Genomic DNA, 26,481 nt, shown 5'->3' with positions numbered 1-26,481 from the left:
GAGTTCGGCCTTCGGGTCTTTCCACGCGTGTGTGTCTCCCATCCTCGACTGGTGTGGCTTCATCTCCTTGACGCGCATTGCCGGGGTTGGCATTGGTTGTGGTGTCGCGCGATTAGCGCGTCTGTCACTGTTTGCGTGATCTGCTGGGATCCTCTGTCCTGCGGTCACCTGTCTCGCGCCTTCAGCGAAGAGTGGCTCAGGGACTACTGCGCGCAGATTGCGCTGGTCGCCAGTCAAATCATCTGGACTGACGAGGTTTCGCGCTGCTTCGAGGAGCTCGAGGGAGGCTCTGAGAACGCGATGAAAGACTACAAACGCGTGTACGACGACCGAATCGAAAAACTGATTCGGCAAGTTCAGCAGGATCTGACGTGTGACTTGCGCGTGAAAATTATCACGCTCATCACTATCGACGTCCACGCGCGCGATGTCGTCGAGTCCTTCATCAACAAGAAGCTCACAGAAGGTGCGTGTGTCTAGTTGCATCATCCCGGTTCGCTCGTCGTTGAGGTAATACCTCCTTGCCCTCCTGATGCGTCTGTTTCGCCTTTTTGTTCACTCATTCTTGAGCTCTCGTCTTCGTACTGCCGCTCCTACGGGTTAGAGTTCAGTCTGCGCGCTGGGGCCCTTGAACCCTGACTCGAGGCGCGTTATGTCGCCCTCCTGCGCCCTGTCTTTGAGCGCCGGCGGGTGTGTCTGCTTCGTGGCGGCGGCCGCGCTGGGCACCTCTCGGGCTTGGGGCGTATCTTTCGCTGAGGCTGCGGGTCGTATGTCGCTCAGCGAGTTCCTTCCAGTGGCAGTCGCAGCTCCGCTTCTACTGGGCGCAGAAGCCTGGCGAGGAGACAAAGACCTGTATCGTGCGCATGTGCGACTGGTCGACGACATACATGTACGAGTACGTGGGCAACTGCGGCAGACTGGTTATCACGCCGCTCACCGACAGGTGCTACATCACCCTCACCCAGGCGCTCAACTTGATGATGGGCGGCGCGCCCGCCGGTCCTGCAGGTGAGGCCAGATGCAGAATGGCGCGGTGGCGCAGCCGGCGGCGGGGCTGGCGCGACGAATGTGGGAGATGGGCGGAAGAGGCAGGCGGCGCGCCGACAGAGGTCGCAGAGAGTTGAAGTGAAGGGACTCACTCTCAGGCTAGCCCGTGGATCCGAACGGCCGACGGGAGCGAAGAAACCGAGAAAAGCTAACGACTGCGGCGGGAGGGCACTCCATACTGAGAAGGCGCGAAGGGCCCCTGTGCTCTGACCACGGAAGCGACGGTATGCAGAGAACGAAGGCGATGCCAAACCGGCGCTTCAGGGGCGGAAGGAAAGATTCGTGGAAGGAAATGGCCTCAGCTCCGCCTCGGCGTACGTGGCGAACTCCGGAGTTCCACTCTACACGGGCGCTCCTGCCTCCTCCTCCCGCCGCCCCCCACGAACCCCCCAGGCTGGGTCGCTCTAGGGTTTTCGGCGTTCGAGGGTTGCCCTGTCGCTTCAGGAACCGGCAAGACGGAAACGACGAAGGATTTGAGTCGGGCGATCGGGCTGCCGGTCTTTGTGTTCAACTGCTCGGACCAGATGAACTACCTCTCGATGGCGCAGATCTTCATGGGCCTTGCGCAGTCGGGCGCCTGGGGCTGCTTCGACGAGTTCAATCGCATCTCAATCGAAGTGCTTTCCGTCGTCTCCACGCAGGTGAAGTCGGTCCTCGACGCCATCAAGGAGGGCAAGAAACGGTTTCAGTTCATGGACGAAGAAATCAACCTCATCCCTACTTGCGGCTTCTTCATCACCATGAACCCAGGCTACGCCGGACGCACAGAGCTTCCAGAAAACTTGAAGGCTCTCTTCAGGTAAAGGCCGAAGCGGGGGGAGAGGGGGGACTTCTGCACGAGATATCGTCGCAGTTCGTTTTCCTCTGCTTCGTAGTCAAGAGACGCAGGATCGCTTCTGCAGTCCTCGCCGCAGACGTCTTCCGCGACTTTCTAAGGAGAGAGAAAAACCACTCATCAGAGTCCAGCATTCCCTCTCGGTGCCAGGGGTGCTGCTGCACGGTTGATCTGCTTCGCCGCTCTTCGGGTGCTCTACTAGCTGAGGACGAGGAGACGCCCCTGCCCGCACGTCGCCTTTTCCGGCTTCCCACATATCGCGTTGCTACGCAGCATCTCTATCTTTCCACGATCCTGTGCTCGGCAGTCGTCTGCTCACGTGTTTCTGTCGCACGCGTTCGTGTCGATTCAGGTCGTGTGCGATGATTGTGCCAGACGTGCGTTTCATCTGCGAAAACATGCTCATGTCTGAGGGCTTCATCAACGCGCGGGCGCTCGCGCACAAGTTCGTCACGCTCTACTCACTCTGCAACGCGCTGCTCTCCAAAGCGATGCACTACGACTGGGGCCTACGCGCTGTCAAAGCCGTCCTTCGACAAGCCGGCGCCCTGAAGCGCGCCGACACCGCGATCGACGAAGACGTGCTTCTCATGCGCGCGCTCAGAGACTTTAACATCGCCAAAATCACCACAGACGGTCAGCCCTCCAGAGCCATGACACTCAGAGTGGAGATAGCAGGGCCAGATACACTCATAACAAGGCTGAAATGCTTCGAGTACCCGAATGATGATACGACAGCATTTTATGAATCGAAACGTAGTCATTGGATGTGTCGTGATGTGGGCATCTGCTGTTACATTAAAATGCGTCTCTTTATTGCACATTACCTCAACTTTTCGACACCTCCCCTGGCGATGCCAGACACAGAAGGATAGAAGGGATCAGCTTAGTTCCTGTAGCTAGCGCAGAGGATGGACACGCGTGCGTCGTTGCTTGGGCTCGGGGATAAGGCGTTTCGGGCACTGCCGAGCTCCGCTAGCCAGCTGTGGTCTCCGGCGACATTTTTTCAAAGCATATGAGCGCAGGGCTTTACCATTCTCTCCGTCTCCCGTGTACCCGCGGCCCAAGACCGTACCTCCGACGCCCCTGAGTCGCGTGCAGGAATCGCCCTCCAGGGGTGTTTGGAGCGATCGTGCTAATTGAAGGTGCTGCGCTCTAACAGGGCTTCCGGAAAGCCTTCAGGACGGGCAACCGCCTGCTCAAGTTGACGCAAGGTCCTAACGGGAGGCGTTTGCGCGTGCGAGAGTCTCATTCGTCTCTGTCGGATGACTCGAGGAGTGTGTCTTGGTGTGTGAGCGCGTGTGCCGCGGCGCTCTCGCAGACAAGCCGATCTTCCTTCGCCTAATCGAAGACCTCTTTCCGGGCATTCAGGCGCCTTCGAAGCGCGACGCGGACTTCTGGAAAGTTGTCACGAAGGTGACAAAGCAGCAGAAGCTTCAGGCCGAAGAGCAGTTTGTCCTCAAGTGCGTGCAACTGCGCGAAATCCTCTCGGTATGTCCTGCGTGGTGGTTCAGGGGACAAAAGCCTTTTGTGAAACCCTGACCAGAATCTCCCATAGCTCAGGGGTGGGTAGCACGCTTCGAGGCGCACAGCTCTGTATGCAACTCGACACGGCGCGGCAGGAATGGCGAATTGTCGAACCCGTTGACTGGAGGAAGCTCTGCTTGTGCCGCCGGGGCTGGGAGCGGACGTGTCCCGTATGTGGGGCCTTGGAGTCTTTGGTTTCTTGGAAGTCTCAAAAGCTGGTCTGAGGCCGACGCGTGTGGCGGTTCGCAGGTGCGGCACTGTCTCTTCGTGCTCGGACCGCCGGGCTGCAGCAAGTCGTGCGTGTGGAAGACTCTGAACAAGGCGCTGGTGTCGATCGGCGAAGACGCCGTGTTTGAGGCTCTCAACCCCAAAGCGATCTCGGCCAACGAGCTCTACGGGTAAAGCGCCACACGCAGCGAGCGCGCGGGGCGCCGCCGCCACAGAAAGCTTCCCGAGATCGTTAAGCCGACGCCGCAATCGCGGGTGGGGCGTGGGGGGGCGTTGGGCGCGGTTGCTACCCAGAGGGGCGTTGTCGGGGATCCTCTTCTCTCACGCGTTGTCTCGTTGCCATGCAAATGCACCGTAGACCAAAAACGCTGAGGGAAGCGAAGGATGCGACTAGCGAAGCCCCAAAACGGTCACCCCGGCGTTGCCCCTGGCGGCAGGCGTGACTGAGCGAGTAGCACATCCGCACAAGGGCAGGGCTGGTGTCGTTGAGGCTGCTGGCGTGCGCTCGGCAGACACATGACTGCGACAAAGGAGTGGAGAGACGGCGCGATCGCGGTGATCATGCGAAACATGTCAAAGGAGCGCGGGCGCTTCAAGGCTTCGCACCGCCACAAGTGGATCGTGCTCGACGGCAACATCGACGCAGAGTGGATCGAGTCGATGAACACAGTCATGGACGACAACAAGGCAAGTTCCGCGAACCAGAAGCAGCCACGTTATGTTGCCGCGTCTCACGCCTGCTTTCCTGTCTACCTCTGTGGCATGGAGCCGAGGACGGGGATGCTCCACAGGAGGCGGCTCGACGCCAGGAGCGTCAGTGTATTTCTTAATACAGGCGCATTGCCGCGCACATTAAAGCGTAATACACACCCGCATGGAACGCTGAAATACTCGCGAGCAGCCGCGCGAACACCTACTCAGCGTGAAGGCTGAGCACTCGCCGCCGACAGCAACAAGGAAAATAGAATGGAGTGCTCATGGACTCGCAAGCCGCACGCTGTTTGAAACATCAAAGAGACTCCTTCTCGCGGCCTCGACACTCAACTCTTAACCCAGGCTTCACGCGAGTCGCGCGCGGCAGAATCTGTTGTTGCTCCTTATCAAAAGGGACGCATGCGGATAGGGAAAACGTTGCATTTTGGCGGGTCGTAGGTCTCACTACGTGCCCCCGAATGCGTTTCGTCTGACCCCGGCTTTGCCTTTCAGGTTTTGACACTCGTCAGCAACGAGCGCATTCCGTTCACAAGCACCATGCGCATGCTGTTCGAAGTCGCGGACATGAAACACGCCAGCCCCGCCACCGTCTCCCGCGGCGGCGTCCTCTTCATCAATGAATCTGACGTCGGCTGGAAGCCGTTCCTCGAATCCTGGCGCGAGACACTTCCAGATCATATTGCGCAGTCTCAGTTCTACCTTCTCTTCTCCTACTACTTTGAACAGGCAAGGCAATCGATTCCGCACAGCGTCCCCTGACGGATTTGGTCCCCGTGAAGCTCCGACGATCTATGCACACATGCAAACACGCGCCCCTGCCACACCACGACCTGCCTATATATATATATATATATATATATATATATATATATGCGATTGTTCGTCTGTATACTGGCAGCCAAGTAAAGACCTGGATTGCAGTTCTTGATGGACGAATGCGAGTAGTGATGTGAGCACTAGAGTCGTCGCTGCGAAAAGGCGTCTATGTCTGTTTCTGGTCGAGGTTGCCAGATCGACGCCTTGCTGTCCCCTGCCTCGCATTCGCGCGCCGGGCCCTCCAGCGTGAGGCGTCGGTTCAGGGGCTTGTCGCTGGTGGCGCGGGATTCGCCCGAGATGCAACATTGCATGCATCTCGAATAGAGAGTGAACTTCTGGCTTCACGCCCATCAGCTCCACACCTGGCCTCTGGCTTCACGTCGTTGCGCAGAATCTCGAAACTTTCCATAAGAGCTTCAAATTCATATGCCCGATGAGCGACATCGGCTTCGTCGAAAGCATCTGTTGCTTCATCGACGCCATGCTCTATAACAACACAAAGGAGAACACGGAGCTGCTCAAGAACAAGTCGCCCGACGAACAGAAATTCATCTACGAAGCCTACTTCATCGTCGCCCTCATGTGGACTATCGGCGGATGCCTCGCAGACGACAAACTCGTCAACTATAGGTGCGCCAATCCTGAACAATTAGATATATTTATACATATGATCGTGAATTCATTTGTGCATCACTTACCCAGACGACATATGTAAACCTACATATATGTATATATGTTTACACAGTTGTGCGTTCACCACGCTGCATCTGGTCGCATGCACGGCCCCTCTGAGTCATCTACGCGGCGAATTGAGGTTTCCATCAGCCACAAAAAAGCAGTTCGCAGGATATTTGTGCATGCATCCTTCGCTAGCTTTCTTTGTCTTCCCTGCCGCCGCTCTCGCATCTCACCGCTGGTCCCTCACGAACTCCTAATCCGCATGAGGGCGTGTCCACCAACCGCCGGCGGGAGTTCGATGCCAGACTCCGAGTGCGCGGGTCTCTCTCTCTCGTCCAAGAATTAAAAAGTGAAAAGCGCCTCCCGCGCGTGCGCCTGCGGATGAAGGCCCTGCAGAGTATCTCGGGTGTGAGCGTCCTTCAGAACGGCTTTCGCGTTTCCACTCGCGCTTTCATTTTTGCAGGAATCAGTTCAACAGCTGGTTGCGGAGTGCGTCTAAGATAAAATTCCCTGAAGGCGGCCTCTGCTTCGATTACAAATTCGATGAGGTTTCGGGCCAGTGGACGCCCTGGGCGCAGGAGCTCCTCCCCTTCGAACCTGCGGCGGATACACTCTTCACGAACATCATCGTATCAACAGTTGATACCGTGCGGTGGGTATCTTCAGCGACCCCCCCTCCCCCGCCTTGACACCTTGGGCAGTTCATTTGCGGATTGCGTCTCTCTGTATTTATATATATATTCACATATTCGTATTGACCTGCAGTTCTGCTCGTGCATCTCTTTCGCAGCGCATCGACGTCTTCGTGGGACACCTGGGTGCCACTGGCAGCATGCCTGCCTCTCTCTCAGGATAGATAAGGTCGCGAACTTTCAGAACTGAGTGCATTGCCAGCTGCATGCCCACTCACCGCGCCGCGCCCACTGCGAGACCGCAGTCTGCTGGCAGACTCGAAAGGCAGCATTGCGGACTATGGCCATCACAGTGTCGTTCATAAGAGGTCGCTTCACCCTCAGGGATTTGTCTTGGCGCTGTTTGCACTTTGCACTCAGCATGAAGTTTGTGGCGGATCTCCACGTGCGGCGCCGCAAGCCCCTCCTCTTTGTCGGAACGACTGGAACGGGAAAAACCACTGTTGTTAAGGTACATCGCTGATCACGGCGAAACAGCCAAGCAAGCATATTTACTTGTGAATATATGTGTAAACATGAATTCGAATGACCGCGCGAATTGCGGAAGTGTCTCAGCCTTCTTTAGCTAGCGCATCTTTGTGAAAGAGGCTTGGCATAAGGGCGCAGCAGCAAGAACGATTACATTCCTGCTTGAGTGGAATTCACAGCATGCGTACACGGAAGCGCCCATGCGTATGCTTTTCCAAGTGATAGATGTAGATATATAACTGCGTACATGTGTGGAACGTGAGCTGATAATGCTGATAATGCTCTTTCTTTTGGTCACGCGGCGCTCTGTAGGACTACCTCCGTGGCCTTCCCGAGGAGATCTTGTCGGCGACCATAAACTTGAACTCTTACACAGACTCGAAGAGACTCCAGGGAATCATCGAGAGCCACATCGAAAAACGGTAGGCAAAAGGAAAAAAAAAAGACCTGGTCCCCGCTTCCAAGTCAGTGGCAACTGCTCTAGATTCGAAACCTACAATTGAGAGATTCATCAGAGGCTCCAGGCCGCACTCAAGCTCGCTCCTCTGCCAGAAGAGTACGCGACATGCGCCCGCCGCCGGAGCGGCGGGCGCATACGGCTCGCCGCAGTGCGCCTTTCTCCTGCAGGTCTATCAGTCGTGCGATTTCATGTCTTGCGGTCTCCCGCTTGCCTGGGTGGCGTCTGCTGCTGGCGCGTCTGCGGATGTGTCGCTGTCTTTTTTTCGCGTTTGAGCGTAACGCTGCTGCTCGGATTGCACCTGCGTGTAGGACAGGGCACTCGTACGGCCCTGCGGGTAACAAACGCATAATTTTCTATATCGATGACTTCAACATGCCTTTCGTGGACAAGTACGACACGCAGCCTCCGCTGGAGCTGTTGCGGCAGCTGGTTGACTACGGCTCAATGTTTGACCGGGAGCGTCTGGACGAGCGGAAGCACATCGTTGACGTTCAGTACGTGGCGAGCATGAATCCTACGGCGGCGACGTTTCACATCAGCTCGCGGCTGCAGCGGCACTTCTCGGTTCTGGCCTGCTTTCCCCCGGAGTCGGAGACCATCACGCGGATTTACGGATCGATTCTGCGCCATCACCTGCTGCCCTTCGACACCGCCGTGCAGAATCTCGAGGCGCCGGTTTTGCAGGCGACGATTGACATGTTTCAGACGATCCACGGCAGCCCGAGCTTCGTGCACTCCGCCAAGAAGTTCCACTACACCTTCAGTCTCCGCGACCTCTCGCTGATCTTCCAGGGCGTCCTCCAGTCCAGGCCCGCGATGTACAGAGCCGTCAGCGCCGGCACTACCAAATTCGCGCGCCTCTGGATGCACGAATCCTGCCGTGTGATCCGCGACCGCCTCGTGAACTCCGAGGACGCCAAAGCCTTCGACGAGATTCTCGGAAAAACCGCAAAAAAATTTTTCCCAGACGAAAACAGCGATGCCCTCTTCAAGACTCCCAATGTGATGACGTCATTCGTATCCGAAAGTGGCGGAAACGATCGGGTGAGAACGCAAAAAGGGCACACGAGAGGGAGTGGCGCAAGACACGAAACGCCGCGATGGCGCAGGCACCAAGGGTCCGCCACGCGAGAGAGGCGGCGGGCGTAGGCGGAGCGACCTACGACGCCGCAGTGAAGAAGACTTTAGGCAAAGGCGGTAAACGCGCGTTTCGGCAACACTCGCGAGGGAAGACCTGCGACCCTAGCGAAAGCCCCAGAGATGTCCCCGACGAGTGTGGCTCTCCTGAAGAGTCGCCGGTCGCTTCCCGGGCTACTGAAGCGCCTCCTCCCCCTGTGCAGCGCACTTCATGCCCGCAACCCTCCGCACTTGGCCAGGCCCCATGGAGGAATCCCTCGAGTCCCTTTAGACTGTCGCTCTCTGCCAGACGTCTGCGCGTTGCCTGGCCGCGCAGGTCTATTTGCCGATCAAAAACATGGAGCAGCTCAAGCAGGTGTTGGACGAGAAGCTGCAGGAGTACTCGAAAACCTACGTGGACTTGCCGCTGGTGCTATTCGACGACGCGATGGAGCACGTCGCGCGCATGTGCCGCGTGATCGACCAGCCCGGCGGCAACGCGCTGCTCGTCGGCGTTGGCGGTTCGGGCAAGCAGAGCCTCTCGCGCCTCGCCGCCTTCATCTCCAAGATGGAAATCTTCCAAGTCACCGTCAACCAGCACTACGACCGAATCGCCTTCAAGACCGACCTCCAGGTGGGCTACGCAGCCCCGGAGGCCTCGGACACTTGCGAATGAACGAGAACGTTCCGTCGAGAGCGGTAGCTGCTGACCGCGTAGGGGGACGGGGGTTGGGATGGGGAGGTTGCGATGGAGTGCGCTGTGCTGCAGGCTCGGTAGAACCCTTCGCGGATGCTTGGTTTTCTTTGGCGCTCGCGGAGCCCGGTCTTGTTACAGCGAAGAAAAATACGAGGGGTGGGCGCGAGGAAGGAGTGTTCGTTCTCTGCGGGCGTAACCCAGATGCCTACATTCACCAACGCATCCTTATAGGCAGAGAAGTGTCCGCATGCCTGTATAGATCCACCTTTGGAGCTACCTATCTATCGACCTATATATATATATATATATATATATATATGCGTGACGAGGGTACCGGTGTCCCGCCTGCGTGCGAGGGCTACCAAAAGGGCACGGTTCAGTTCGTACTTGTCGGCCTGTCGCCACCGTCGCGCTTGCCGTCAGTCCGACTGCCCCCATGTGTGCTCGCGGGGGACGTTTGTTTTTCAGGAGTTGCTGAACAAAGCGGCTGTGCGGCCGGGCACGCCACATGCGTTCCTGCTGACAGACCAGCAGATCATCGACGAGGGTTTCCTCGTCTTCATCAACGACTTGCTCGCGTCAGGCAACATCCCTGACCTTTTTACAAGAGAGGAGATGGACACGATTTTCTCGACGCTGCGGTAAGCGATTCCCTCGAGCTCCGCAGAGCGCGAGCGAGCCCGAGCATGACAGTCAGCCAGAGACCTCGCCACATACCGCCTACAAACACCGCCCACCGCCCCTACCCGCTGCACTGGTCGCACCCTCTCAACAGAACATTTATTCAGTCCTCTCAGTTCCTACTTACCCGGCGCTTGACTGAATGCATCTCAGCGCCCGCCTCCATCGCGGGATTCGAGTGCTGTTTCCCGCACATGTCAGGCTTCTCGCGCGGTCCTTTTCGCGGCGTGTTCGCCTCGCAGGAAGCAGGCGAAGGCCGCAAACGTCGCCGACACGCGCGAGGCGCTGAATCAGTTCTTCACCGACAAACTGCGCCGCAACCTTCACGTCATCATCTGTCACTCGCCAGTGGGCGAGACCCTCCGGTCGCGCGCACGCAAGTTTCCTGCCATCGTCTCTGGCGCGGTCATGGATCAATTCCATCCTTGGCCGCGCGACGCCCTGGTGCACGTCGCCCTTCGGTTCATCCGAGGTAATGTTTAGGGCGAGCGAAAACGACAAGGATTCATGCAACAGCGCCGTTCAAGAATACACTCGACACGTGCATGTATATATATATTTATATGAATGAATAATGTCGTACGTATATGCTTGCACGCGCGGCGAAAGAGGGGTGCTTCATTGGAAACAGCCCGTGGAACTGTCCGCATGTGGTGCGTATATCTAGACATTCATAAATGTTTTATACATATCGATATAAATATTTAACGATGCGAGCCCTTCGACATAAAGGGCGCAGGCGCGTGTGCGTGTAGAGTGCAGGCTGAGGCCGCCTTCTCTCTAAGATAGAGTGTAACATCAGTGCTTTTATCGACGTGATCTCTCCAGCGGCTCCACATTCTCTGTTTTTGGGAGCTCTTTTTTTAGATTTGGAGCTGCCTTCTGAGGAGATGCATGCGGTGCTTGCCGAGCACATGGCGTCGGTTCATCTGTCGGTAGATCCGGCGAATCAGCGCTTCTTCGAGTTGGAACGCCGGCACAACTACACGACCCCCAAGTCGTTTTTGGCGCTGATTGAGTTTTACAAGAAGTTCCTCTCGAGCAAGCGCGTGGGCATCGAGAAAAGCATCGAGCGGCTGCAGCGCGGCCTGACGACGCTGCAGGAGACGCGCGTGAAAGTCGAGGGCCTGCGCGAAGACCTCCAAGAGAAAATGGTGAAAGTCGACGAACAGAAGGCTGCTGTGGACCTCCTCATTGACCAAGTCACGAAGGCGGCCGCGGTCGCCGAAGAGGAATCCAAAGTCGCAAACGAAGAAAACGAGAAAGCAAACGAGGCGGCCGAGGAAGCTAGTGCTATCCAGAAAAAGGCAGACGAAGAACTCTCTGAGGCCATGCCCGCGATGGAGCGCGCCAGAGAGGCCGTCAAGTGCCTCACCAAACCCGCCATTCAGGTCGGCCTTTCAGGCCTCGTTCGAAGTCGTGCATGCGCTGCCGCGGGCCCCTGTGGGAGTCCACAGCCACCCAGCGCAGATGCCAAAACGCAGCGCCGATTGCATACGGCGACCGGCAGTCGACGATGCAGCAGCTGTCGCCGTCAAACAGCATCGTTCACGCCCTCCATACAGCCAGAAGGCTCTCTCGGCTTCACGGACTCCTCCCATGCGCCTGTGCCTGGTGTCGCGCGTGTTCCCGCTGCTTGTGTGGCTCAGTCCCGCCTGCGTGGTGTCGAGGATTTCCGGAGTTTAGTTTCGACTTTCTGCGCTGCCTGCACATCCTGTGTTCTGTCTCTCCGCGCGTCAGGAGCTGAAGGCGCTCGGGAAGCCGCCAGCCGAGTGCATGGAGGTGACCAAGGCAGTGCTCATCATGCGCGGCGAACTGAAAAACACCGACTGGAAGGCCTCGCAGAAAATGATGAACGACCCCGGCAAGTTCCTTGACCAGGTGCGCAGGGGAGGCCGCAGACACATGCGGGCACACATCTTTGCAGAGATGGCTAAAGTCCGAGTTGGAAAGAGATCCAGCCTCGCGCAAAGGCCTCTGAAACAGCAAACGCCAATGGACTCCAGAGGTTCCAACCTGAAGGGCTACTCGTGATTATATATATATATATATATATATATATATGTGTCTGAGTAGGCAGGTATGTATGTGGATATGTGCGTCTGTTTAAACGTCTAAACCCCTGCTGGAGGAACGACAATGGAGCGTCAGGCTTGCCGTGCATGGCTGCTGCATGCGGCTGAATGGGATCCACGCCAGACGCGCGGAATTTTGGGAGGAGGGGGCGGGAGTGCCTCTGTTGATCACAACTCCGCCGAGGGATACCACGAGTGCGACCAATGATTTTTCGTGTTTGCAGGTCCGAGCGTTTGACGCAGAGAACATGACTCAGGAGACTGTTGCCCTGATTGAGCCGATCATTTCTCAGCCGTTCTTTAACTTCGACGTCATGAAAGGGAAGTCGCTCGCCGCGGCTTACCTGGCCAACTGGGTTGTAAACATCGTTACGTACAACAACATCTATCGAAAAGTGAAGCCGCTCATGGACGCCTTCGCACAGGCTACAGAAAGCAAACAAAAGGCGGAAGCAGCTCTCGCAGTCGTCCAGGAACGAGTCAAAGAGCTGAACGGTATGCTCACGTCCAGCCCATGCATGCCCGCATTCACGCGTGCTTGTGTATAGTGATAGTGGTGCACGGACTCCCGAGAGCGGCCTTCTTCACATTCGGCGGCTTTAGAGTTCAAAGTGTTTAAAGATTCAGAAACCTTCAACTTTGCGAACGCACCCTAGACACGCTTCCAAACCAGGCAGCCGGCCGCGTGGAGGGCAGCGTGGGTCCAGTAGAGGGTCGCTCCAAAAAGCCAAAGAGACCTGTCATGTCTCTGGCGCGAGGCGACGCGCAGACCGCCTCGCGAAGTTGAACGGCAAGATGCAGGAGGCCGACGAGGAGAAGGGGCGCGTGCTGGCTGAGGCGCAAGCTTGTCAGCTCAAGCTTGACTTGGCTGAGCGCCTCGTGAATGGGCTCGCCGACGAAAACACGCGCTGGACTACCAGCGTCGAGCAACTTGAAGACTCGAAAGTCACCGTCATTGGAGACGCCCTCCTTGCCTCAGCCTTCGTTTCCTACGTCGGCGCCTTCACCTCACCCTTTCGCGTCTCACTCATCGAGGTCAGCGAAAAACATATTCTCTGTTCTGTCTCACTATCATTTCATATCAGCGTTGTCGTGCACCCTACACCCTAAACCGTAATCCCGTACGTCTGTCCTGCGAAGGGATCGCGCCTCATATGCGTTTTAGCTGCGGTTTTGGGGTCAGAGGCGCATGCAGCTGACCGCATGGAAATGCGTCGTGAGAGGCAAAGACCCGAGTGATAATCCGCCATGCAGACAAGCACAGTGTGGCTGTCAAACAAGTTCTCTGTTCTCGGCGATGTCGGCGTACTGGAGCCAAGGCAACCATATACATATATGTATACATATATATACTTGCATACATGTGGCTGCATAGAAATACGTAAATAAGTTTTCCCTATTAACTGCACTAAGTGACAGTTGCCTCGCGTGCGCGGTGCTCACATTCGCTTCTCGGTATCGCCTTCAAACTCTGCCTCGCTCGACATATATTCTTCGCGCAGCAGTCCCTGTGCGCAGGCGCTATACGCGGCGACGCTTAGAGCCTCACGCAAGCACCTCTGTGTCCGTTTCCTCTGCTCAGGAGACCTGGAAGGTTGACCTGAAGCAAAAGGTGATTCCCTTCACAGAGCAGGTGACGCCGCTTGAGGTTCTGGCGGACGAAGCGGACATGGCGAGATGGAAAAACGACGGCTTGCCTGCGGATCGCACGTCAATTGAAAACGCTGCAATTGTGACCTCTTGCTCACGGTAAACGCAGCAGCCTTTCTGCCGGACTGGCTCCTCGCCGCCTCGCTCCGCCGACATGCCTATGGCTGGCGTCTATTTTTCGCCTCGCGCGGACGGCCTCGTATACGGCTGCTGTGGAGAGGCGTAAAGTGTCTGGGATCATATGGCGGGGGCGGGGCCTCATGGCGGCGCGTAGATCTAGAGCAAAGTAGCTGTGAAGTAGACCGCCCAACAGCGCTCACTCCGTGCGGGCTCCTGCGTGCCGCGGCCTTTGCCTTGAGACGTTTCTGTCTGCTTGACTCGCTGGCGCTTTAGTCGCGCGCCAATCATCACTGGCGTAACTGATCGGCTCCGCGAGGGGGGTAGCTCGGTCTCTTCGCACGTGATTCCGCATTCTGCTTTCCCCTCTTGTACGCTTTTCTTCTGCGACAACCGACTGCGGGGTAAACGGAAACGCTCCATAGTCCTCATCGACTGCGGCTGGTGCGAGCCCCGTCTCTTGCGTCTCTTTTTCGTCTTCCACTGGGCTTGCTCTGCTCTCTCTCCTGTCGCGTCCTCAGCCATCTACTCGTGTCTCCTTGTGTCACTCTGGCTTGGATGTATTTTTTCTCGATTGTTCTCAGCTGGCCGCTGCTGATCGATCCGCAGCTGCAGGGCGTGAAGTGGATAAAGCAGAAGGAGCGCGACAGCCTGGTGACGGTTCAGATGACGCGTGACAAGTGGCTGGCGAAGGTGTTGGAGGCGATGCGCAACGGGGAGTTCCTGCTCATCGAGGCAATAGGCGAAGAAATCGACGCAATCCTCGACCCGCTCCTCTCCCGCGCAGTAGTGAAAAAGGTACAGAATCCGGCGCTGCGCCGGCGCGTGCTTCAGAGAAGACAAGCAGACGAGTCAGCTCCCACCAGCCGTGGGGCTCAACTGCATTTTAAACTTCGATTCGAAACTCAGCGGGGACGTGGCGGTCGCTTAAAAGCGCGCCGGACGTCCGAAGGGAGACGAACGAGAGACAGTCCCCTTGGGCGGAGGAAAAACAAACAACCACGACAAAGCAAAGCACGATCGAAGTGCAGTATATCCAGTCCACAGTTAAACAGATATATCAAAATTCATCGTCGTATTTGTAAATGCATATTCACGATCACGCCCGAATGTGTACGCATCATGCAAGTATACTGAATTATTGGCACGCACCTCTGGCGGCAGAGGGGAGGTCTTCATCCCCTGCTGTCGTCCGCGCCTTGCTCTGTTTCGCTTCGCCGCCTCGAATGTGAGACAGAGGCAGCCGCTGGCATCTGGGGAGTCATGTCGTCGCTTTCGGCTTCAAGCGCTTGGGTCTGCCTTCCCGGGGGTCGACACCCCTTCCTCCTCTGCACGTCGCCTGCGCCGCGCCGCGTGCCTCCGTCGGGTTTGCGAGCTGCGATTCCTCTGGGTCTTCTGCGGCCGCCTTTTTTCTCTTCTTCTTCAGGGTCGCACGTTGCTGCTGAAGATCGCGGGCGAAGACGTCGAGCTGCTGCCGTCCTTCATGCTGGTGCTTCAGACGAAGCTCGCGAATCCGCACTACAAGCCTGAGATCGCGGCACAGTGCACTGTGGTGAACTTCACGGGGACGCCGGAAGGGCTCGAAGAGCAGATCCTCGCGCTGATTGTGAACGCGGAGCAACCCGAGCTGGAGCACACCAAGCGCGAGCTGGTGCGGAAGCAGAACGAATTCAAAGTGACCCTCGCGCAGCTCGAAGACGCCCTCCTCGTCCAGCTGTCGAACGCCGATCCCGCCACCATCCTCTCCAACACCGAGCTCGTCGAAGGCCTCGAAACCACCAAACAAACCGCCACCGAGATCCAAGAACAGGTCCACAGGAAGGCTGAATGACGTCCAGACTTCACACTTGATACGTTTTTGTGTTGGAATACTAAATAATGTAGGAGTGAGAGTAATCGAATACGATCGAATTCGTACCTCCATTCGTCGAAACCAAAACAGCCTTCACGGACTGTATCTATAAAACGGAAGCGAGAGGAGAACCCGCAGATGCACACATGCGTAAAAGGTCTGAACGCAGGAAAGAGGCACACAAAGAAGCCAATGAAGAAGACGAGGAAAGCTGTAGGGTGCTCGCATGTTGCGGCCTCTTATTGTGGATGCATGCAGCTGTTTTGCGCCTTTGTGGCAGCTCGTCTCCTCCGCACTTTCTTCCGCTTGCCACCGGACCTCCGCGTTGCGTGAGGCGCGTCGCTCTGCAGGCTGTCGCGGCGAAAAAGACCGAGGCGCAGATCAACGAGAGTCGCGAGACATACCGCGACGCGGCTGCAGAGGCCGCAATGCTCTACTTTCTCCTCACGCAGCTGTGGAACATCAACCCCATGTACCAGTATTCCCTCGACTCCTTCGTCACCTTCCTTTACAAGGTGAGATTCGCGGCGAAAAGAGGCCTCAGTCGCACACGTGCAGGCTTTCTGCAGCTGCCGCGAGAGTGACCGGCGCTTCTTCCGTGCTGAGGCCCTCGGGCGCAGGGCTTGCTCTGTCGTTGCGTCGTCACGAGGGCCTTCTGTGCGGGCTTTAGGGGTTTATACGTTTACAAGTGAATACAAAATAATAGATCTATTAAAATATGTTGTCGCATATCCATTTGTATATATATCTCTGGCAATGACGCCGCGAGCAGAGTTCGAGCTCCACAGCGAGAGAGTGCAGTCACAAACTCCAGGAGGCACTCAGTCGTCACTCACACGTCCGCCGTAGGCGCCGCGTAGTCGATTGCGCAGCGCCAGTGTATGCTCGCATTCGCACCGACCTGCAGCCGTTCCTGCGTGTTGTCTGTCGCCAGCGATTTGCCTTCTCTGGGTGTCTCTTTTGCTCTTTCCTTGTTTCCCTCGCAGGCGATCGACAAGGCTGAAGCGCGTGCGAGTTACGCGGAGCGCTGTGTGGCGTTGGTGCAGTCGATACGAAAGACAATCTTCACGTGGGTCGCGCGCGGGTTGTTTGAGCGGCACAAGCTGACGTTTGTGGCGCTGCTGACCTTCCGGCTGCTCCAGCGCGGCGTGCTGAACGACGCGTACGACCCTGAGTGCTTCAACTTTCTGCTGCGCGGCCCCTCTAAAGTCGTCGCGGAGACTCCCCTCACAGAGTGGCTGCCCAATTCGGCCTGGTATGCGGTGCAGAAGCTGATCGAGCTGCCGGGTTTTGAGGCCTTCGCAACCAACATGGAGCGCGACGCGCCCTCGAGGTTCCGCGAGTGGTTTCAGGAGCTCCAACCCGAAGCCGTCAGGCTGCCGCTCGACTGGAAGCGCCTTGACTCGCAGCCCTTCAAGAAACTCCTCGTAAGCCCCGACCGACCTCTTGTCACGCCCTGCCTGCACCTTGGCGTGGTTCCGCCTGAAGGGACTTTTCTGTGACCGAGTCAAAGCCTTTGTAGAGATGCAGTCCTGCTTGCAAATAAGCATGCATACATCTGTATACATATATATATATATGTATGTATATGTGTACAAGTAGACGCATTTAAGGAGGATTCAGTACATTGGTATATGCACCAGCATGTGCGCTACGAGCAACCCCTTGCACGGGCGCATGTAGACATATATATTTAAATACATGAGCGAGTGCGAGCTCAACGTCATGAGTGTCTCGATGGGTTCCAGTCACCACACGTTTGCACACAATTTCAACTACGCCGCTTTGTCGGACTTGTCGAATGCTGCGTCTGGACACGTGTTGTCGCGGGTTCAACTTTTTCTCTGCTGCGTCGCAGGTGCTCCGCTGCCTGCGCCCTGACCGCATGACGACGGCGATCGCGGAGTACATCAAAGCTATTCTGCCAAGCGGCTCGGAGTTCATCGACGGGGACGCCGCGCTGTCGTTCAAAGACATCCTCGAGTCGTCCTTCAAAGACTCGGCGAACACGACGCCGATCTTCTTCATTCTCTCGCCTGGAGCCGACCCCGTCAAAGAGGTGGAGGCTCTCGGCCGGAAGCTCGGCTACACTGCGAACTTCAACTTCCACAACATCGCCATGGGTCAGGTGCGCCTCTGCAGCGGAGCCGCGCAACTCCGAGTGTCGATCGAAGCCCAGCACGCGCCACACGCAGTGAAGCGAGCGTTCAGAGTGCACTTATGCAGACAGACACGGGGAGGAGGATGGGCTTCAGGCAGAGGCGCCAGTTGACAGCATGGCCGCATGCAGTCGTGTGCACGGTCTGTGGAGCACGACTGTAAACCGCGCCTGGGCGTGAGGCCGCTGGCCTGCCGGCGAGCGAAAGAATGGGAACAAGAAGCTGAGGGGGCGACGCGCCTGCATCCGGGCACAATAAGCAATACACGCATCTGTCATTGTGCATTTATGCAGACGCATATATAGAGAGGGTGATAGGTAGCGAAATTGAGGCATATGTCTCTTCGCGGCTGGAGTTACCGCCCTGGCAGGCGACCGACGACGCGCGCCTCGGTCCGCACGCGGAGCCCCTACTCACGTGTGTGTGAATATGTCTCCACTGTTGACGCGAGGCCGCGAGGTTGTTTTCTCGCAAATTTTTCTCTTCAGGGTCAAGACACAGTGGCGATGCAGAAGCTCGACTTTGCGCAGAAAGAGGGGCACTGGGTGATGCTGCAAAACATCCATTTGATGCCGAGGTGGACAGTGGAGCTCGAGAAGAAGCTCGACGCGTTCGCAGCTGAAGGCTCCCACCCCAACTTCCGCTGCTTTCTCTCGTCAGACCCCTGTACGTACATCCCGATCGGAATCCTGGAGCGCGCGATCAAACTGACAAACGAGCCGCCGCAGGGACTCAAAGCGAACTTCAAACGCGCCTTTGCCTTCTTCTCTAGAGACGACTTCGACGAACGAGACCAGAAGGCAAGCGCAACCCGAACGAGCAGGCCGAAAGCGCAAGCGGAGCCGCAGGCCGAGAGTGCAGTGCAGCACACACACGGTCGCGCCAACGTGAAGCCTTCCCTCTCCCCCCACTCATGTCTCTTATTGCATGTGTAGGGTGGCTTGAAGGACTTCGGCTGTACCACGGGCCGCGTGTCGATCTGAGGTGCGACGGTGTTCCGCGATCCGCCCACCCCTGCGGAAAGATACACTTTGAGACACGTGTCTTCCAGCGCGACCCTGCATCGCTTCCTGCGCGCCTTGTGCGTCTTCGCCCTGTGAGGGAACCCTCTGCATGATCTCAGCGTCATAACGCGTCTGCGCCTTATCGTCCGCACGTGTCTCTGTTGGGCTCCACGACTCCGCACGCCCCCCGTGTCTCCTGTCTCTCGCGAGCGCGTTGGGGCGGGCTGCGAGGCGGCGCTCGCCTCCGTTCGTCACAGTCGTAGCTCGCTCCAGTCTGCGCGTTGACGTTTGGCGCTCGTTGTCAGATCAGAGCGACGCTCTTTGGCCTCTGCTTCTTCCACGCGGTCATGCTGGAGCGGAAGAAGTTCGGCTCGCGCGGATGGAACATGACCTACCCGTTTTCGATTGGTGACTTGCGCGACTCCGCGCTCGTTCTCTTCAACTACATCGAGGCGCAGAACGCAGTCAAAGTGCCTTGGGATGACTTGAAGTACATCTTTGGCGAAATCATGTACGGGGGCCACATCATCGACGTCCGCGACCGGCTCCTCTGCACCACATATCTCGACTTCTTCATGCAAGTGAGAAAACGTCCGCGCCCGCACGCAGCGACCGCGAAGCTGTGCTTCGTAGCAACTCGTGGCGGCGTACGTTGAAAAAGGCTGTCAGGGCCGCGCGGGGCGCGGAGAGGCTGTCTGAACCCCCCCCCTCACACTGCACAAAGACGCGAAACGCACACTCCTGCAGACATCCAGAGTTTTCGCATAGCTGCAGGCGAGCATCTGCAGGGGGATATGCTTGAGTTAAAAGACAACTGCGAGCGCCGTAGTGTTGCGCCCTCCACCTTCGGCGCTTCGCAGCGAGGCGCGCCCGAGACGGACAACGTCCAGAGTGTCTCCGCAAGCAGGGAAACGGGAAGCATTCATTTGCGGCATGTGCAGGTTTTCTTCTCTCCCACCAAGGTATTTGCGCAACTAGACTGTTTCACTCTTAACATCGCGTACAGGAATCTATGCGGCTCTTCCTGACTAACTTAGAAAGCGTTATCGCAGTTTAGCTCGACAGCGGACGAGTACATATATTTGTGGAGATACACATGTAGAAATATAGGTATAGATCTAGATATGTATACAAACGTATACATACAGCGTATCCGCATCCGCAGCCAAGTTGTATACGCTTCCTATCACGGCGTTTGCTTTTTTTCTCAGGACCGACTGTTAGATGAAGCTGAGTTATTTCCCTTTTGCGAAGGCCACGACGGAGTCTCCTTCAAAACACCTCCGCCCCAGGGCTACGAGCGGTGAGCACGTTTCGCGGAGTCGCCGGCTCCATCTGGTTTCTGATTTTTAACGCGTCTCGGGATCAGACAGGCCTTCGAAGAAGCTCAAAAGGAGCAGCACGCCGCGCAAAATGTGTTAAATGCTTAGCAGAGGTGACAAACTCGGCGGACAGGGGAAGGCCCCCATAACTCCGCTGCGCGCGGCTAGAGGCGTCGATCGTTGAACCGTTACAACGCGGCGGTTTCCTCTGAAGCGCCATGCGACCGCCTCACAAACCTGTCTGAATGCCAGCGTTACCTGTCTACTCGTGTATAACAGCTTGTTTATCAACCCCCCTTGTTCTCCATTTTCCTTCATTCGGCCTGGTTCGCCACAGGGTTGCGGCTTCTTCTCTGTATGCGGCCGCCATCCAAGCCTGTGGCGCCTCTCCCTCGAGCGTTCTTGCTGGCTCGCGCGTGAAGTCGAAATGCGCGCGTTGGTCGGTTTCTGGTGTGCGGCCTGGCGCGGGCAACGCCTTCAGAGACAGAGGGTCTCAAGCCGATGTCTATCTGGCGCAGCACCACAAACTCACAAGAGGGATGAGCAGGGTTTTGTGGGGCGTATATACTGCGAGTTGGATGGAGGCGCCAAGAAGCGGAGAGGGAGAGCGAGCTTCCGCTGGGCTCGGGGGTTGAGCTAAAGCCGCGTCTCGCGCATGTGTAGGGCTCTGTTTTCCCCCGCGAGTGCCTTCTGCAGGTACCTGGAGAGCATCGAGGCGATGCCTCAGGAGACGCCTCTCGCCTTCGGACTGCATCCGAACGCCGAGATCGGCTATCGCACACAGCAATGCAACGACCTCTTCACCACGCTGCTGCAGATGCAACCTCGCAACGCCTCCACAGAAGGCGGCGCCGGAAACCAAGGTGTTCAGTCGCAGGCTGAGCAGGTGAAAAACAGAGAATGCGTGTATTCCTATACGTGCTCGCGTAGATTTGTCAATATATGTCGGGACTGAGAGGGCACGCGGGCCTTGTGTCTGCACGCGCTGCGCTGCATAGAGACCTAAGCGAACATATGTCGATACCTTTATCTAGCTGCAGAACTACATCGAGCGACGGAGACAGTCCAGTGGACTGCGGCACGCTGTGCCGTGAATCATGTACACTACCCGGCAACCACACGCCTCTGTAATGGCCATAAGTACATATATATGGATGCATATATATATGTATCTTCATATATATGTATGTATAACTAAACATTTGTATCTTGCGTGTTTTATCCGTATATTGACATACGCGCGCGCGCCGACGTATTGCCAGGTCAATTTACAAAAAACAGTGGAATGTCCAGCAGAAGGATGCATCCGTGCGTTGGAGGGCCTGCGTGACTTCGTGGCTTTCAGCGCATTTGCTGCGTTTTTCGTTGGCGTATCACAGGTTTGCCGCGATATCCTCGAGGAGCTCGGTGACTGTCGAATCGACATCGAAGAAGTCTCCCAGTCCATTCCGGACGAAGAAAAGGGACCTTACCAGCACGTATTCCTCCAGGTAAATCCCGCCTTAGCAACAAATCGTCCAGTGAGATCCACGAGTGCTACGCGCGTGTGCCGTGTTTACGTCTTGCGGACTCTGCTGCGGCTGGTTGGTGCGCATACCTCGCCGCAGCCCCCCGTCGGCGCTCTCGGCTGCGGTTCATTCTTCTCCTTCGCTTGACTCTAGCTGCATAGGCTGTGGGGAAGTCAGGGGAGCTGGAATCTGCAGGCAGAAGGAGCTGGCGGCGCTGAAGAAGCCAGACGGCCTAATTTGCTCTTCCAACCTCGAGCTTCATTGTCTAGTTCGCAGCAATGCATGAATCACATGTGCGCCTCGCCCCTCACTTTACGTGCCTCCATTTTGTAGTGCCGGGCGTGCGTCGGATTTCGTTTTTGCAGGAATGCCAATGCATGAATGTTTTGATCACCGAAGTGATCCGCTCGCTGAATGAACTCGAAATGGGCTTCAAGGGCGAGTTGACCACGTCGGCGGTGATGGAAGACCTTGCAGAGAACCTCGTGCTAGACCGCGTCCCGCCCACGTGGACGAAGGCAAGCTGCGCCACGGTCTTTCTCTTCTGCCAAGAACGCACTTTTCTTCCAGCATTAATTGGTTTAAACAGACACGTAAAAAGTGCACTTCTGTGGAGCGAGCAGCCTGAAAGCCGCGAACGGCCTCGTTCCTGACTGGCTGGACAGAGCCGGCCGCGCACACCACGCGTTCAGAGTCGACCGCACTGAGACGCACGCCTGCATGTCCAAGTAGCGTTCTATTTATTTATCACTCTATATATGTTTCCGTTGATAGATATACATGGGTCTACGTTTGTGCCTATATCGGTTTACCTATATATATATATATATATACTTATATATATTTGTACGCACCTATTATTTGCGTGTATGCGTTTATATATATATATATATATGGATCTACTTTTCTGCTCTTATGCGTTTCGCTCTGTACGTGGGTTCAGCTCGCGTTCCCTTCGACTCGCCCGCTGGGGTCGTGGCTGGGCAACTTGAAGGAGCGGCTAGAGCATTTGCAGGACTGGACGAAGGACCCGCTGAGTGTGCCGAAAGTTGTGGATCTTTCGAAGCTCTTCAACCCGCAGTCCTTCCTCACGGCGATCAAGGAAGTCGCTTCGCAGCAGCACCAGCTCGAGCTGAACAAACTGACCATCCTCACGACAGTCACCAAGAAGGACGTCGCCTCCGTCGAGGCCGCGGCGCGAGACGGTGAGTGCTGCGCAAGCGGACTCCCGTTCATTCTCGCCCGCGTTGTGAGTTGAAGCTCGACGGCGAGACTACACGCGGAGAGAGACGCCGCACACTGAACCCTGCAGAAACGTCTTAGGGGCCGCGAACCGCGGGATCGCAGCACACGCTCAAGCGGCAGCGCTGCCGTCGCCAGGCGAGCGAGCGGAAGCATAAATGGAGAAATACGTTGATGTTCCTTGAATGCCAGATGCGCGCTGCGTATGCAAATTAGTTCGGGTCGCACAATTGCGCGCCATGCAAGAAAGGGGGGCTCCGCGGCAGCCACGCGTGAGAGGAAGCTGCGCGGAGACAAGCGGGGCTACGAATCGAAGGCGCAAACGCGTAGTCGAGAGAGAGAAGCGAGATTTAGGAAAGAATGGACAAACATGAAAGAGCGGCAACCGCAAATAAAAACACCCAAAGCACGAGCAAGGATAAAGAATTCCGAGACAGCAGAAGGCGTGCAACGAGCGAACACGGCTGCCAGAAGGCGAAGTGTATCTCACGCAAAGCTCATGAACATTGTCTCACGCTGCGGTAGAAGGACTTTCGCTTGTCGGCCGCACACACTTACACTCACTTTTGAGTATGCAACTAGATAATATATATCTATATATATGTACATGTATATATGGGCGCAGCCGGCGCGCTGGCAGTCTCGAAGGCCTCGACCTGCCTCGGCGCACGCCGTCGCGCTGTACGCCTCGTGGGCTTTTTCGTTTTTTATCACAGGGGCGTTTGTGACCGGCCTTTACCTCGACGGCGCGCGATGGGATGCGGCCGCAAACTGCCTCGAAGTCTCCAGGCCGAAAGAGCTTTTCTGTGCGCTGCCGGTGATCCACTGCAAGGTGAGAGTCAGCACGCAGCGAGTAGGGTTCAGGGTTACAGAGAACGCGTTCATGGCATTCGTCTTGCGGCGATCCGTCCCTCCTGCCGCTTAGGCATATGCATGTTCAAATACCCATGTGTGTGCGTATATACATCACGTAGATGGGTAGAAATTCATTATGCACATATAAACCGGTACTTAAAGTAGAGCTTCGAGAGGACTCTCCAGAGAGTGCTGTGCACCACGGGTTTGTTAGCGAAGCTTGTCGTTCTCGTATGATGGTTTTGGCTGCGGCCTCTGTTCTCTACGGAGACTCTCGAGCTGCTCTTTGCTCTCACGTAAATGAACGAGTGGATCAGGAAAGAGTGTGGGTTGCAGTAAATCGATATTCCCTCCGCTGATGCGTGCATACGTGGACATGTGCAACCTTGCGACTGTCGAGTCTCAACCCTATATATATATATATATATATATATATATATATATATATATATATATATATATATATATATATATATATATATATATATATATATTTGTGTGTCTACGTTGACAGTGCATTCCATCGTAGAAAATCATAGCGGCCGTAGAGCAGGCGAGTCACCGCAGGAGTACGAGTCTTCGAGCTTCTCTGGATTAAGTCGGCACGCGTCTATTTTATTTCCTTTCTTGACGGATCTGCTCAACTGCCCGTGCGTCGCAGGCGGCGGTGGAGTCTCAGAAGGAGGACAGCTCGACGTACATCTGCCCCGTGTACAGGACGCAGCAGCGAGGCGCTACGTTCATTTTCAACGCGCAGCTGCGCACCAAGTATCCTTCAGCGAAGTGGATCATGGGAGGCGTCGCCATGATCCTCGATGTCGGCGTGACGCTTTAAGATCAAAACACAAGACTAGGGCGCAGCCAGCTCGCAGACCTGCAGGCGTCTCCAAGAAAAACACGAACGGAGAGCGTGCACTGAAGCATTTCGTCGACGAAGACGTGTGCTGTGCTGCCAACAGCATGCGCAACGCGTATTTTGGCAGTTTGCGCAACTTGCAATTTTTACCTAAATTGGTCTCGGGCGCACATGCGGAGAACCACGCGCGGCCACGAGGGGCACGTGTGAATCGGTTTGACTGCGCTGAGAGAAGCAAAAGAAAGGGCGAAGGCGGGGTATATTTCACCAAAGTAGAATGTGCTGTATCGATACTGAAATAACGACAGCGGCGAGGCGTAATGTCCGCCGAAAGTGTCGTGCCCCAAAGACTTTTGTCACTCCGCTTCATTGAAGCATGAGACACCCATGCATCTCTGACTATGCGGCGCGTAACGCGCCTTAGTCACTTCAGAAAGGCAGAAGCCAACCTCTCGATTCAGAGCTGGTGAGGCAGAAGCCAACCTCTCGATTCAGAGTTGGTGCGTGCGGTTCAGCGACAGAGGCGTGAATGAAAGCGAAAAAACGCGTGTATGTCTCGGCCGGCACGACTCGCCGTAGGCGAGAAGCTTCCTCAGCGGCTTTGGCGAGGAGTGTGCGAACAACTTCGTGTGCATGCTTTTCCGCGCGTGAGCAAGGCGGGTTACCTGAGCATGACACGGGCTTTCTGCATGTCACGTCTTGTGCTTGCTTCTCAACTGCGTGCTCACATACTACTGCGCACAAGCCTCTTGCTCCACGCGTCATAGTAGCTCTCCCGCAATCGCACGGCAGCCACATAAAGTCTCTATCTTGAGCTGAACGCCCTTCTTAGCCGGCGCCAGCATTTCCGACTTTGGCAGCCCACTCCTTGCGACCCTCTTTGTGGCATCTCATCCGACTCAGAAGTGAGCTCCCCAATCGCGTTCACATGTCACTAAACGACAAAATCAACTGCCTTCCTTCCCGGCGACACTGCGCCAGAGAGACACAATGCCAATGCATTGATGCCGACGTCGCTCGCCCTCTCCGCGCAGCACGCGTCCACAGAAACATAGAAACTTCTGCGTTCGTTTCCATTTGCGTTTTCTCAACTGGCCTCTCTTCTGTGTCTTCTCCACTCGCCTTATTTCTGCTTTCACCAAAGTCAGCATCCCTTCTACGTTCACCAAAATCATTATGCCTATTCCTCTATTGCAGGCCCTCTCGCCCGCCCGAAACCGTTCCCTTGAGGGACCCGCCTCTCCACCACACTTCGTTTCTCCACCTCTCTCCTTTCCTTGGTCGCCGCCCGCAAAAATCCGTGATTCTTTACGGCTCCACACGGGATTGAGATACACTCAGGCAAAAACAATACACACTAAACGGACTAGGGGCGCGCGCCGGCTTGACGATTCAGTCAAGTTGAACCCTAACCCTTTTTTTCTTCGCACAGAGGTCTTCAAGCGAACACATTAAAGGCGCTCAGGATCGCCTACAAATCCCAAATACACAAACAGGGCTGCATGCGCAAGGGCACGCTGCAAATAAATTGGCATCTGCGTGCGCGCGTCTGCGGCGCGGCGGCCTGTCAACCGCGGAGGCTCCTACCCTCGCTCTAGAGATGACGCAAATAAGACTGGAGAGATACACGTCGTCTGAATAAATATATTCATATATATATACATATGTATATATAGAGCATATATCTATATATGCGCGAAAGGAAAAATACTGCCCACACTGCGCTCTTCTGTCTCTATTTCCCACGTAGGATTCACCGCGACCTCCTAAAGCAAAGGCGGTCGCTCGCGGCGACGAGCTGCCTCGTTGCTGTCGGGTGGCTACGGCAGAGAACCCGCCTTGGGCGCGATCAAGCCTGCCTTTGGATTTGTCCCTGAGTATT

General features: G+C 56.1%; 1 protein-coding gene across 1 annotated transcript in view; it reads left to right on the top strand.

The window, feature by feature from the left end:
• The window catches only part of BESB_066060 (dynein heavy chain family protein), a gene marked incomplete at both ends in the record, with an annotated part of 40,215 nt that extends 15,637 nt beyond the window's left edge, over positions 1-24,578 (top strand). The window contains 35 exons of the mRNA XM_029364999.1: positions 186-466; positions 781-1,008; positions 1,492-1,846; positions 2,235-2,518; positions 3,204-3,373; positions 3,659-3,807; positions 4,150-4,324; positions 4,844-5,077; positions 5,559-5,797; positions 6,309-6,497; positions 6,898-6,988; positions 7,318-7,427; positions 7,774-8,509; positions 8,919-9,215; positions 9,747-9,919; positions 10,202-10,431; positions 10,827-11,350; positions 11,700-11,840; positions 12,259-12,529; positions 12,804-13,069; positions 13,617-13,783; positions 14,386-14,599; positions 15,228-15,611; positions 16,004-16,168; positions 16,640-17,080; positions 17,512-17,781; positions 18,301-18,612; positions 19,122-19,397; positions 20,028-20,119; positions 20,835-21,024; positions 21,518-21,628; positions 22,012-22,164; positions 22,590-22,851; positions 23,605-23,720; positions 24,405-24,578. Coding sequence (XP_029218582.1) covers positions 186-466; positions 781-1,008; positions 1,492-1,846; positions 2,235-2,518; positions 3,204-3,373; positions 3,659-3,807; positions 4,150-4,324; positions 4,844-5,077; positions 5,559-5,797; positions 6,309-6,497; positions 6,898-6,988; positions 7,318-7,427; positions 7,774-8,509; positions 8,919-9,215; positions 9,747-9,919; positions 10,202-10,431; positions 10,827-11,350; positions 11,700-11,840; positions 12,259-12,529; positions 12,804-13,069; positions 13,617-13,783; positions 14,386-14,599; positions 15,228-15,611; positions 16,004-16,168; positions 16,640-17,080; positions 17,512-17,781; positions 18,301-18,612; positions 19,122-19,397; positions 20,028-20,119; positions 20,835-21,024; positions 21,518-21,628; positions 22,012-22,164; positions 22,590-22,851; positions 23,605-23,720; positions 24,405-24,578 — 8,470 coding nt within the window. The remainder of the gene's footprint in view (positions 1-185; positions 467-780; positions 1,009-1,491; positions 1,847-2,234; positions 2,519-3,203; positions 3,374-3,658; positions 3,808-4,149; positions 4,325-4,843; positions 5,078-5,558; positions 5,798-6,308; positions 6,498-6,897; positions 6,989-7,317; positions 7,428-7,773; positions 8,510-8,918; positions 9,216-9,746; positions 9,920-10,201; positions 10,432-10,826; positions 11,351-11,699; positions 11,841-12,258; positions 12,530-12,803; positions 13,070-13,616; positions 13,784-14,385; positions 14,600-15,227; positions 15,612-16,003; positions 16,169-16,639; positions 17,081-17,511; positions 17,782-18,300; positions 18,613-19,121; positions 19,398-20,027; positions 20,120-20,834; positions 21,025-21,517; positions 21,629-22,011; positions 22,165-22,589; positions 22,852-23,604; positions 23,721-24,404) is intronic.
• Between the last annotated feature and the right edge of the window lie 1,903 nt (positions 24,579-26,481).

Source organism: Besnoitia besnoiti, chromosome VI (assembly GCF_002563875.1).
Source record: "Besnoitia besnoiti strain Bb-Ger1 chromosome VI, whole genome shotgun sequence".
Lineage (NCBI taxonomy): Eukaryota > Apicomplexa > Conoidasida > Eucoccidiorida > Sarcocystidae > Besnoitia > Besnoitia besnoiti.
This window is presented reverse-complemented; position numbering and strand designations above follow the sequence as displayed.